The 13,582-nt window shown below is 51.6% G+C and overlaps 1 protein-coding gene across 7 annotated transcripts; it reads left to right on the top strand.

Annotated features, from left to right (window-relative positions):
- The first annotated feature begins 15 nt into the window (after positions 1-15).
- Positions 16-5,926, top strand: SHBG (sex hormone binding globulin). 7 transcript variants are annotated; one of them, XM_017850468.1, is made up of 9 exons: positions 16-380; positions 2,648-2,821; positions 2,957-3,048; positions 3,212-3,410; positions 3,741-3,902; positions 4,130-4,289; positions 4,420-4,556; positions 5,297-5,504; positions 5,747-5,915. In XM_017850468.1, exons 2-9 carry the CDS (start codon positions 2,711-2,713, stop codon positions 5,893-5,895), a joined length of 1,218 nt encoding a protein of 405 aa, XP_017705957.1. In that variant the 5' UTR covers positions 16-380; positions 2,648-2,710; the 3' UTR covers positions 5,896-5,915. The 7 variants fall into 7 exon arrangements, with proteins under 7 accessions (XP_017705957.1, XP_017705958.1, XP_017705959.1 ...); XM_017850469.1 differs by having other exon boundaries at positions 2,676-2,821; XM_017850470.1 differs by having other exon boundaries at positions 16-332.
- The last annotated feature ends 7,656 nt before the right edge of the window (positions 5,927-13,582 follow it).

The following is a 13,582-nucleotide window of genomic DNA, read 5'->3' on the forward strand; positions in this document are numbered from 1 at the left end:
TAGCCGCGGCCTGGGAAGTGGGGCTGGGATTCCGGTGCAGTCCAGGCGGAGAGAGTGGGCCAGCGAGGCGGTCCTCACAGCCGGGCAAAGCCTCACCCCCTCGAATTCTGTCGCAGCAGGGGGCACAACCGTCAGCCAATCAGCTTGAAGAATAGGCTCAGCCCCGCCCCCCAAGCCCCACCCCCGACAGCTGGATCTCGTGACTGGGCCCCCGTAGAGGTCAAGATTGGAGTGCGGCCGCTTCCTTGCGGTTGTGTGGGTGTCCCAGCCTCGATCGAGTTACCCCGTGGTTCAAAGGCTCCCCGGCAGTGCTTTTTAAATTGACGCATGAGGTGATAACCTGCTTTAGCCTCAGGCTCACTCACCCCCCCAGACCCTGGGTAAGCCTTAAGACCCCCAGCTCTGAAAGCTGTTTCCTGCAGCTCTTGAGTAGGATGAAGTGTTACCTCTCGGCGGCATCTGCATTTTTTAAATGTTTTATTTATTTATTTATTTATTTATTTATTTATTTTTGGAGATGGAGTATTGCTTTGTCGCCCAGGCTGGGGTGCAGTGGCGCGATCTCCGCTCACTGCAGCCTCCACCACCCGAGTTCAAGCGATCCTCCTGCCTTAGCCTCCGGAGTAGCTGGGACTACAGTCACGCACCGGCACACCTGGCTAATTCTTCCCTCCCTCCCTCCCTCCCTTCCTTGCTTGCTTTCTTCAGACGGAGTCTCCCTCTGGCTCCCAGGCTGGACTGCAGTGGCCAGATCTCAGCTCACTGCAAGTTCTGCCTCCTGGGTTTATGCCATTCTCCTGCCTCAGCCTCCCGAGTAGCTGGGACTACAGGCGCCCGCCACCTCGCCCAGCTAGTTTTTTGTATTTTAGTAGAGACGGGGTTTCACCGTGTTAGCCAGGATGGTCTCGATCTCCTGACCTCGTGATCTGCCCGTCTCGGCCTCCCAAAGTGCTGGGATTACAGGCTTAAGCCACCGCGCCCGGCCTCTTTCTTTCTTTCTTTGGACAGATTCTCACTCTGTCACTCAGGCTGGAGTGCAGTGGCGTGATATCAGTTCACTGCAACCTCTCCCTCCGGGGTTCAAGCGATTCTCCTGCCTCACCCGCAGAGTAGCTGGGATTACAGGCATGGGCAACCACACTTGGCTAAGTTTTGTATTTTTAGTAGAGATGGGGTTTCACCATGTTGGCCAGGCTGGTCTGGAACTCTTGACCTCAAGTGATCTGCCTGCCTCAGCCTCCCAAGGTACTGGGATTACAGATGTGAGCCACCGAGCCCGGTCTGTCATTTGCATTTTAAAATGGGTCACGGGGTGGCGCAGTGGCTCACGCCTGTAATCACAGCATTTTGGGAGGCAGAGGCAGGTGGATCACCTGAGATCAGGAGTTTGAGACCAAACTGACCAACATGGTGAAATCCCCTCTCTACTAAAAATACAAAAATTAGCCAGGTGTGATGGCGTATGCCTTTAATCCTAGCTACTCGGGATCCTGAGACAGGATAATTGGTTGAACCTGGGAGGTGGAGGTTACAGTGAGCCGAGATTGTGCCATTGCACTCCAGCCTGGGCAACAAGAGCGAAACTCCATCTCAAAATAAATAAATAAAATAAAATAGGTCAGGGAGGGTTGGGCCTTGTGGCTAACGCCTGTAATCCAGGTACTTTGGGAGGCTGAGGTGGGCGGATCATTTGAGGTCAGAGGTTCGAGACCACCCTGGCCAACATGGTGAAATCCCCGTCTCTACTAAAAATACAAAAAAATTAACTGGGCATGGTGGTGCGTGCACCTGTAGTCCCAACTACTCAGGAGGCTGAGATAGGAGGGTCGCTTGAACTCGAGAGGCAGAGGCAGCAGTGAGCCAAGATCATGCCACTGCACTCCAGCCTGAGTGACAGAACAAGACTCTGTCTAAAATAAAATAAAATAAAATAAAATAAAATAAAATAAAATGGGTCAGGGAGTGGGCGATGAATTTCTACTGCTAGACTGTTTAGGCCCTGTAATAAATGGATAAGGGAAGATAACTGGGAGGCGGGGGTAGGTCCCTTCTTAACATTCACTATATCATACACACAGACAATACCTTCCTGGCAGACAGGCCTCAGAGGCCTGGGAAAAGACTGGGGGAGGAGTTCAGACCAGATGCCAGGCACTGTGCCTGCATTTTCTCAATGAACCTTCTTTCACAGTCACCCTGTAAAATATTATTTTCCTCATTTTACAGACAGGAACGCTGAAGCACAAAGGTGAAGTGACTTGCCCGAGGTCACTCAGCTAGAAATTTAGGATTCCATTATCTCATTTCTAGTCCTGATACAGGATGCTACTTGGGACGCAGGGCAGGACTGTTTCTAGACCACAGGCCTGTGAATGCAGCCTCCCCACGTGGACGGAAATCTTGGAGGACCTAGACCAGGCCCTAGAGGAGGAGGGGGGAGATGGAATATCCTCTCCCAGTTCAGAAATTTTCTAGGCAGTGGAGGATGATAGTGGAGGGGACTCTGTCCTTCACCCCATTGATCCCCAGAGGGGTGGCAGCTGGGTCTTGTGACTGGGCCCCTGGGCAGGGGTCAAGGGTCAGTGCCCCTGTTTCCTTTACCCCCTCCCCCTGGGCAACCTTTAACCCTCCACCGCCTACATACAAGGCTGCCTGCCTCTACACATTCTCCCAAGAGTTGTCTGAGCCGCCGAGTGGACAGTGGCTGATTATGGAGAGCAGAGGCCCAACGGCCACCTCGCGCCGGCTGCTGTTGTTGCTGTTGCTACTACTGCATCACACCCACCAGGGATGGGCCCTGAGACCTGTTCTCCCCACCCAGGTGCAGGAGTGGGACAGGGCTCTCAGTTCATGCAGTCTTCCCTTCTCTCCTCCTCTGGCCCTGTAGCAGGGCCTCTCCCTCTGTCTGTCTCTGACATGTCCCTACTCAGCCTTGTTTGTTTTCTCTTTCTGATAGAGGGCCCAGGACCCTCCGGCTGTCCACCTCAGCAATGGCCCAGGACAAGAGCCTGCCGCTGTCATGACCTTTAACCTCACCAAGATCACAAAGTAGGGGGTTGACCTAGCCCTTGACCCAGTCCCCTGGCTCTGCCCCGTCTCCATCAGCTGTTCTCTTTTCCCTGTCTTCCTTTCCTTATCTGTGAACACCATGTCCCCCAAACCACACTGGCTCTCAGAGGGCACATGACATACACAATCTTTTCCTTCTGAGTCCTTCCAGAACCTCCTCCTCCTTTGAGGTTCGAACCTGGGACCCAGAGGGAGTGATTTTTTATGGGGATACCAACCCTAAGGATGACTGGTTTATGCTGGGACTTCGGGACGGCAGGCCTGAGATCCAACTGCACAATCACTGGGCCCAGCTTACGGTGGGTGCTGGACCACGACTGGATGACGGGAGATGGCACCAGGTAAGCTAGCTCTGGTCCTCAGGGGAGGGATGTCTGGAGCTGGTCTGAGGAAAGGGAACGAAACCAAGTTATTGGGCATCCCTTTACCACTGTCATCTCATTTAATCCACACGAACTCCCACAAAGTAGCTATTCTTGGCCCCATCTTTTCTGATGGGAATTCTAAGGCTCAGTTAGTACATAAGTGACAAGACCTGACTGACCCACGGCCAAGGATGCTAGCTGCTTCTTCAAGGCATGTTCTTTCCACTATAGTACTAGGCTGCCTCACAGGAAGGTGGCAGAGACAGATCTCAGGGGCCTCTGATTCTGCTTCCCACCTTCCTGCAGGTGGAAGTCAAGATGGATGGGGACTCTGTGCTACTGAAGGTGGATGGGGAGGAGGTGCTGCGCCTGAGACAGGTCTCTGGGCCCCTGACCAGCAAACGGCATCCCATCATGAGGATTGCGCTTGGGGGGCTGCTCTTCCCCGCTTCCAATCTTCGGTTGCCGGTAACTACATCCCAGGGGTGGAACCCTAGCCAAGGCTCCGTAAAGCACTGCTGGGTGGGTGGCCATGGGAATCTAAGTCCAAGATTTTAGGGAGAGGGGATGGGTTGAGAGCTGCAAGGGGGAGGCCAAATGCTTGGAAGAGAGTAAACTGAGGGCAGAGTGGCCAGGACTGGGGCTCCGATGCCCTGATTTCTACATCCCCGTATCTTACCTCTGTCACACTCCAGCTGGTTCCTGCCCTGGATGGCTGCCTGCGTCGGGATTCCTGGCTGGACAAACAGGCTGAGATCTCAGCATCTGCCCCCACTAGCCTCAGAAGCTGTGATGTAGAATCAAATCCTGGGATATTTCTCCCTCCAGGGACTCATGCAGAATTCAATCTCCGAGGTAGATTTCCTCGTAGTGTGTTTTTCCCACCCTGGCCAGCTCAGCCTGCCTCTGTCTCCCTCCACCACTGGCCCCTTTCCTCCTTCAAGCTCCAGCTTTGAGGCCTCAGGATAATCATTTCTCCCCACAGACATTCCCCAGCCTCATGCAGAGCCCTGGGCCTTCTCTTTGGACCTGGGACTCAAGCAGGCAGCAGGCTCAGGCCACCTCCTTTCTCTTGGGACACCGGAGAACCCATCTTGGCTCAGTCTCCACCTCCAAGATCAAGTAAAGGGGGACAATGGGGCGCTGCTTGTATTCAGTGGAGCCTGGAGCAATGAGGGAAGAGGGGAGTCCAAACTGTCAATATTAGGAAGACTTCCAGCCCAGGGAACATAGCGAGACTCTGGCTCCACAAAATTGTTTTTCATTAATAATTAGCCAGGCATGGTGGTGCATGCCTGTAATCCCAGGTGCTGGAGGCCAAGACCAGAGGATCACTTGAGGCCAGGAGTTTGACATCAGCCTGGGCAACATAGCAGAGACCTCTGTCAAAAAAAAAAAAAAAAAAAAAATTAGCCAGGCATAGTAGCACATGTCTGCTGCCCTGGCTACTTAGGAGCCTGAGGCAGGAGGTTTACTTGAGCCCAGGAGTTTGAGGCTGCAGTGAGCTATCATGGTGCCACTGTACTCTGACCTGGGCCACAGTGAGACCCCGTCTCAAAAAAAATAAAAATAAGGTTTACGGATGGCACTCAGGTGGGTGGTAGGGGCGAGGGACATATCTTGAAGCTGCCCACAGCAAGCAAACAGTTTTGACTTAGAGTGCTTATTTACTTGGGGTAGATGTGGTTTCAAAAAGGGTCAAGCCAAACAAAATTAGGGCAGGATTTAAGTGGTGAGAATGGCCAGTAGGTGGAGGCATAGCGAAGAGGCAGAATTAAGGCAGCCAGGGGTGAGGCCACAAGCAGTAGTCCCTGCTCATTCTTCCCTCCCTCTCTATCGTCCCTTTCCCACACACTCTGCAGAAGGTGGTGCTGTCTTCTGGGTCAGGCCCAGGGATGGATCTGCCCCTGGTCTTGGGACTCCCTCTTCAGCTGAAGCTGAGTATGTCCAGGGTGGTCTTGAGCCAAGGACCAAAGATGGAGGTCCTTGCCCTGCCTCCCTTAGGCTTGGCTTCCCTCCTTAACATCTGGGCCAAGCCTCAAGGGCGTCTCTTCCTGGGGGCTTTACCAGGTAAGAGAGAATGATGTTCAAGTTCATGAGCATACCATTGGAAACAGCTCAAGGGAGGGGGCACATTTTGAGAGGAAGGAAACCTCTGGGAGGGAAGAAGAATCGGCCACAAGAAGAAGATAGCGGGCAGTGGGAGGTAGTGCTTCTGAAAACTCAGGTTGGAGGAGTGGAAAAGTGGGGAGAGATTCTGGATCTGAGCCACCTTACTCTTCTAATACCACCTTTGCACTACCTCCCTCTAGGAGAAGACTCTTCCACTTCTTTTTGCCTGCATGGCCTTTGGGCACAAGGTCAGAGGCTGGATGTGGACCGGGCCCTGAACAGAAGCCATGAGATCTGGACTCACAGCTGCCCCCAGAGCCCAGGCAATGGCACTGACGCTTCCCATTAAAGCTCCACCTAAGAACCCCCTTTGAAAGTTACTTATTATTCATTTATTCAACAAATATTCACTGTGCACTAGCAATGTACCAGGCACTGTGCCAAGCATTGAGTTGTCTTGATGAGCAAAAACACTCTGGTTCCTACCCTCTTGGTGCCCACAGTCCCATAGGGAAGCAGACATCCATCAAAGACTAACTAATAAGTGGATAGTTGGAAGCACTGATAAAGGAGAATCGGAGAGTTGTGAAAACATGGAGACTGGCCGGGCGCTATAGCTCATGCCTGTAATCCCAGCACTTTGGGAGGCCGAGGCAGGCAGATCACGAGGTCGAGTGATCGAGACCATCCTGGCTAACACGGTGAAACCCTGTCTCTACTAAAAATACAAAAAAAAAATTAGCCGGGTGTGGCGGCAGGCGCCTGTAGTCCCAGCTGCTCAGGAGGCTGAGGCAGGAGAATGGCGTGAACCCGGGAGGCAGAGCTTGCAGTGAGTCAAGATAATGTCACTGCACTCCAGCCTGGGTGACAGAGCAAGACTGTCTCAAAAAAAAAAAAAAAAAAAAAAAAAAAAAAAAAAAAAAGAAAAGAAAAGAAAAAAAAAGAAAACATGGAGACTAGAAGGCCTTAACTTAGTCTGAATGTCAAGGAGAGGTTCTTTGAGGAAATGAGGACTTCTTTTTTTGTTTTGTTTTGTTTTGAGACACAGTTTTGCTCTTGTTGCCCAGGCTGGAGTGCAATGGTGTGATCTTGGCTCACTGCAACCTCCGCCTCCTGTGTTCAAGCGATTCTTTTGCCTCAGCCTCCGAGTAGCTGGGATTACAGGCGTGCACCACCACCCCCGGCTAATTTTTTGTATTTTTAGTAGAGATGGGATTTCACCATGTTGGCCAGGCTGGTCTAGAACTCCTGACCTTGGGTGATCCTCCTGCCTCGGCCTCCCAAAGTGCTGGGATTACAGGCGTGAGCCATCGCATCCGGCTGGAAATGAGGACTTCTTAGGCTGAGATCCCAGCAAAAATCCCGACAGACAGACATACTCTGGATACAGGTCACTTTCTGGAAGCCAGGACCCACCTCGTTCCGCAGAAGTTACCCCCTTTGAGACTCCAGTTTCCTGCCTCTGTGGCTGGTCCAGAGGGATCAGGAGGAAGAAAAGAGATGGGATTTTGACATCTCAGTCATCTGGTCCTTGGACTGGCCATTGCTGCCCAGGGAAGGAGCAGCAGGGGGCGTGAGAGGGTCACAGACAGATGTGGGTAGGGGTTCTGGAAAAAGGGGTGGAGGCAGGGAGAAAGAGAAAGGGAGGAGAGCACAGGGAGAAAGTCGCCTCTCTCTCTCTCTCTCTCTCTCTCTCTCTCTCTCTCTCTCGTAGTCTTGGTCCACTTGCTCATTCACAGACGAATTTGTCTCTACTCCATTAAGCAAGAACTGGCTTGTGCTGGTCCCAGCTGGGAAAAACAGACAGATTCAGGAATATTTCTGCCCTCAAAGAATATGGTGACCCAGCTCTCAACCACAGACCTCTGGAGAATGCTGGTGCCCCAGCATCCCTCCCTGGGGAACCCTCGTGTCCAAGCCGCTAGCCCCCACCCCACCCCAGCTTCCAGTCTTCAGCCCCCTTAGGAACCCTTGTGTCGTAGTCCAAAGCTCCCAGCCTACTAAGGAGCCCTGGGGCTCAAGCCCTCCATCCTCTTTCCTCTCAAGAACCATTAGGTTAGCCAGGTGGGGTGGTTCACACCTTTAATCCCAGCACTTTGGGAGGACGAGGTGGGCGGATCACCTGAAGTCAGGAGTTTGAGACCAAACTGGCCAACATAGTGAAATCCCATCTCTACTAAAAATGCGAAAATTAGCCGGACATGGTGGCGGGTGCCTGTAATCCCAGCTACTCAGGAGGTTGAGGCAGGAGAATTGCTTGAACCCAGGAGGTGGAGTTTGCAGTGAGCCGAGATCATGCCACTTCACTCCAACCTGGGTTACAGAGTGAGACTGTCTCAAAAAAAAATTTTTTAAAAACTTAAAAAGAACCATTAGGTTAAAGCATACCTCATCTCTAGACCCCATGAGAATCCCAGTACCCAAGCCTCCTAGTCTCTTGCAAGAATCTTTTCACCAGTAACCCAGGCAGCAGGCTGAGTCACTCACTGGAGCTGCTGTCCCTTTCTGCAGGGATCAGCCAGGACCTAAATGACCCCAGGGTAAGGAGGCCCTGGGGAGTCGCTAGGGTAGAAGACACAAATCCCAAGCCCCACCTTGTACCTCTCCTAATCTTGACCCTATAGGCTCTCTCAGGATCTACAACTGCCTCCACCCAGCCAGCAGGGTTTGTAGCGGAGTCTTCAGCATGGAGAGGGCATCCAAATTTAATTCTGGCCCCTTGTTGATGTTGAGGGTTAACCTAGGCCACCTGAGCATCTGCTTAGTACCAGGCACTGTTCTAGATACTGAGGATTTGTTGGTGAAAAGGACAAACACAGGACGGGCATGGTAGCTCATGCCTGGAATCCCAGCACTCTGGGAGGCCGAGGTGGGCAGATCACGAGGTCAGGAGATCGAGACCATCCTGGCTAACACAGTGAAACCCCATGTCTACTAAAAATACAAAAAATTAGCTGGGCGTGGTGGCGGGCACCTGTAGTCCCAGCTACTTGGGAGGTTGAGGCAGGAGAATGGCGTGAACCCGGGAGGCGGAGCTTGCAGTGAGCGGAGATCACACCACTGCACACCAGCCTGGGTGACAGAACGAGACTCCATCTCAAAAAAAAAAAAAAGAAAAGAAAAAAAGAAAAGGACAAATACCATTACCATTCCCACTCTGATGGAACTTATAGTATAGTAGAGGGGAAGTAGACACAAACAAGAACACAAGTAAATAAGCAGGATTATTTCAGATAGCGCTCAGAACAATAAAGGGAATAAAATCCTGTAATATAATAGGAGGGGGAGGGGAGGGGCAACATTAGCTGGGTGGTCAGGAAAGTCACTTGAGCAGAGACCTGAATAATGAAAAGAAGTCGTCCTGTGGAGGCCTGTGGAGTACGAGCCAGCAGGGAGGGGGATTAGAGAGCCCGGATGCACCTGGGTACCCACCAAGGGGATTGTTCCAAGTGCCAACATCCTGACCTTTTGTCCCTGGAATCTCCCTGGAGCTGGCTTTTCTCTCCTCCCTCCACCCCACCCTCTCCAGGACACTGGGCCCCCAACCTCTCTTTCCCCAGCCTGCCCTAGATTCCAGGATTCCTGATTACCATCCAGAGCTGTCTACACTCTTTCATTAAGACCGACTTCGCTTTGACATCGACTTTGCCAGGCCCCCACCAAGGGCACCTATGATGCCTGCCCAGTGTCCTCTGCCTTCCCCACACCCCCAAAAACTTTTCAGAGCTTGGCAGCACACCCTGAAGCCTCTGGGCCTGATCTACCCACTCACTCCATCCTACCCACTGCCTCTCTCTCACTCTCTCTCTCTCCCCCTCCTTGCTGCCCACCTCCCCCACCGAACTTTCTTTCAATTAGCATGTATTGGCTGCTGATACATTGGCCAAACACTGTGTAGTCCACCACAGGGAATCTAAAGATGAATAAAACTTGGTACTGGCCATGGAGAACTAGGGTCTTTTTTTTTCTTTTGAGACAGAGTCTCGCTGTTTTGGTCAGGCTGGAGTACAGTGGCACGATCTCAGCTCACTGAAACCTCTATCTCCCAGGCTCAAGCAATTCTCCTGCCTCAGCCTCCCAAGTACATGGGACTACAGGCATGTGCCACCACACCTGGCTAATTTTTGTATTTTTAGTAGAGACGGGGTTTCACCATGTTGACCAGGCTGGTCTCGAACTCCTGACCTCAGGTAATCAGCCTGCCTCGGCCTCCCAAAGTGCTGGGATTACAGGCGTGAGCCACCGTGCCCGGCCTTTTTTTTTCTTTTGAGACAGAGTCTTGCTCTGTTGCCCAGGCTGGAGTGCGATGGCACGATCTTGGCTCACTGCAACTTCTGCTTCCTGGGTTCAAGTCATTCTCCTGCTCAGCCTCTCAAGTAGCTGAGATTATAGGCATGCACCAACACGCCTGGCTAATTTTTGTATTTTTGGTAGAGACAAGATTTCACCATGTTGGCCAGGCTGGTCTCAAACTCCTGACCTCAGGTGATCCGCCTACCTTGGCCTCCCAAAGTGCTGGGATTACAGGCATGAGCCACCATGCCCGGGCAGAACCAGGGTCTTGAGAGAGAGACAGACATGTGAAATGCTTTAGCAGAGGTATCTGAGATGCCAAGGAACCTGGTTGCTAGTTCTACTATGGACCATCAAAGAAATGAGTTATGACTGGACGAGGTGGCTCATGCCTGTAATCCCAGCACTTTGGGAGGCCAAGGTGAACGGATCACCTGAAGTCAGGAGTTTAAGACCGGCCTGGCCAGCATGGTGAAACCCCATCTCTACTAAAAATACAAAAAATTAGCTGAGCGTGGTGGCAGGCTCCTGTAATCTCAGCTACTGGGAAGGCTGAGGCAGGAGAATCCCTTGAACCCGGGAGGCGGAGGTTGCAGTGAGCTGAGACTGCACCACTGCACTCCAGCCTGGGCAACAGAGTGAGACTCTGAAACAAGAAAACAAAAAAATAAAAAAACCGAAATGAGCAAGTTGTTAGATGTGTGAAGTTGAACAAATGACTAAACCTCTATTACTCTGTTTCCCCATCTATAAAATGGGAAGTTTCTCTATCTTAGAAGGTTGCTGTGAAGATTTTATGAAATCATGTAGACATTTTAATGTCTAGCATAGTGTTTGGCATACAGAAAGTGCTCAATATATGATATATATATATCTCTCTCAATATATATCTATCTATCTCAATATATATGAGAAATGCCATTCTTATTAATCTCACACATAGTTCTTGACATATTAGTCTGAGCCTGCTGGGTATGAAAGATGAGGGAGGTGCCGGGCGCGGTGGCTCAAGCCTGTAATCCCAGCACTTTGGGACGGGTGGATCGCGAGGTCAGGAGATCGAGACCATCCTGGCTAACACGGTGAAACCCCGTCTCTACCACAAAAAATACAAAAAACTAGCGGGGCGAGGTGGCCGGCGCCTATAGTCCCGGCTACTCAGGAGGCTGAGGCAGGAGAATGGCGTGAACTCGGGAGGCGGAGCTTGCGATGAGCTGAGATCCGGCCACTGCACTCCAGCCTGGGCGACAGAGTGAGACTCCGCCTCAAAAAAAAAAAAAAAAAAAAAAAAAAGATGAGGGAGGGCATGTGATGTGGCTGAACCATGGGCAGGCTGAGATGGAGTGAGGGCAGATGGGGGCTCCTTGGGCTATGTGGCCTTGTGTGTCCTGCTGAGTAGTTGGAGCTTTATCTGGTCAGTGAATAAACTTTATCTTCTTATCTATTCTTCTTTTCCTTCTTCTTCTTCTTTTTTTTGTTTGAGACAGAGTCTCATTCTGTTGCCGAGGCTGAAGTGCAGTGGCGTGATTTCATCTCACTGCAACCTCCAACTCCTGGGTTCAAGCTATTCTCCTGCCTCAGCTTCCTGAGTAGCTGGGATTACAGACATGCACCACCACACCTAACTAATTTTTTTTGTATTTTTAGTAGAGACGGGGTTTCACCATGTTAGCCGGGATGGTCTCGATCCCCTGACCTCGTGATCTACCTGCCTCGGCCTCCCAAAATGCTGGGATTACAGGCGTGAGCCAGCCATGGTGATTTTCATTAAAAAAATTTTTTTTTTTTGAGACAAAATTTCACTGTTGTTGCCCAGGCTGGAGCACAGTGACGGGATCTCGGCTCACTGTAACCTCTGCCTCCCGGGTTCAAGTGATTCTCTTGCCTCAGCCTCCTGAGTAGCTGGGATTTCAGGCGCCTGCCACCACACCCGGCTAATTTTTTTTTGTATATTTAGTAGAGAAGGGGTTTCACCGTGTTGACCAGGCTGGTCTTGAACTTCTGACCTCAGGTGATCCACCTTCCTTGGCCTCCCAAAGTGCTGGGATTATAGGCGTGAACCACCACATCCGGCTCAATTTTTCTTTTTTTTTTTAGGCAAAGTCTTACTCTGTCACCCAGGCTGGAGCAAAGTGGCATGATCTTGGCTCACTGCAACCTCTGGCTCCTGGGTTCAAGGGATTCTCCTACCTCAGCCTCCTGAGTAGCTGGGATTACAGGCATGTGCCCCATGACACCAGGTTAACTTTTTTTTTTTTTGAGATGAGGTTTCACTCTTATCGCCCAGGCTGGAGTGCAATGGCGTGATCTCAGCTCACTGCAGCCTCCACCTCCCAGGTTCAAGCGATTCTCCTGCCTCAGCCTCCCAAGTAGCTAGGATTACAGGCATGTGCCACCATTCCCAGCTAGTTTTGTTGTTATTGTTGTTGTTGTTTTGAGACAGAGTCTCCCTCTGTTACCCAGGCTGGAGTGCAGTGGTGCAGTCTTGGCTCACTGTGAGCTCCACCTCCCGGCTTCATGCCATTCTTCTGCCTCAGCCTCCCGAGTAGCTGGGACTACAGGTGCCCGCAACCAAGCCCGGCTATTCTTTTCTGTATTTTTTAAGTAGAGACCAGGTTTCACCATGTTAACCAGGGTGGTCTCGATCTCCTGACCTCATGATCCGCCTGCCTTGGCCTCCCAAAGTGCTGGGATCATAGGCGTGAGCCACCGCACCCGGCCCTTTTTTTTTTTTTTTTTTTTTTTTTGAGACGGAGTCTTGCTGTCGCCCGGGCTGGAGTGCAGTGGCCGGATCTCAGCTCACTTCAAGCTCCGCCTCCCGGGTTTACGCCATTCTCCTGCCTCAGCCTCCCGAGTAGCTGGGACTACAGGTGCCCGCCACCTCGCCCGGCTAGTTTTTTGCATTTTTAGTAGAGATGGGGGTTTCACCGTGTTCACCAGGATGGTCTCGATCTCCTGACCTCGTGATCCGCCCGTCTCGGCCTCCCAAAGTGCTGGGATTACGGGCTTGAGCCACCGCCCCCGGCCAACCAGCTGGTTTTGTATTTTTAGTAGAGATGGGGTTTCTCCATGTTTGTCAGGCTGGTCTTGAAAGCCCAACTTCAGGTGATCCGCCTGCCTTGGCCTCCCAAAGTACTGGGATTACAGGCATGAGCCACCGCGCCCAGTCTTTTTTTTTTGAGACAGAGTCTCGCAGTGTTGCCAAGGCTGGAGTGTAATGGCACAACCTTGGCTCACTGCAACCTCTGCCTCCTGGGTTCAAGTGATTCTCCTGTCTTAGCCTCCAGAGTAGCTGGGATTACAAGTGCCCACCACCACTCCCGGCTGATGTTTTGTATTTTTTGTAGAGATGGGGTTTCACTATGTTGGTCAGGCTGCTCTCAAACTCCTGACCACATGATCTGCCTGCTTCGGCCTCCCAAAGTGCTGGGATCACAGACGTGAGCCACTGCACCCAGCTGCCTAGCTAGTTTTGTATTTTTAGTAGAGACAGGGTTTCACATGTTGGCCAGGCTGGTCTGGAACTCCTAACCTCAAGTGATCAGCCCGCCTAGGCCTCCCAAAGTGCTGGGATTACAGGCGTGATAATTTTTCTATTTTTAGTATAGATGGGGTTTCGTCATGTTGGCCAGTCTGGTCTTGAACTCCTGACCTCAAATGATCTGCCTGCCTGGCCCTCCCAAAGTGCCGAGATTATAGGCATGAGCCCCTGCGCCCAGCTGATTTTCTTTTTTTTTTTTTTT

This window comes from Rhinopithecus bieti, unplaced genomic scaffold (assembly GCF_001698545.2).
Source record: "Rhinopithecus bieti isolate Rb0 unplaced genomic scaffold, ASM169854v2 scaffold_32008, whole genome shotgun sequence".
NCBI lineage: Eukaryota > Metazoa > Chordata > Mammalia > Primates > Cercopithecidae > Rhinopithecus > Rhinopithecus bieti.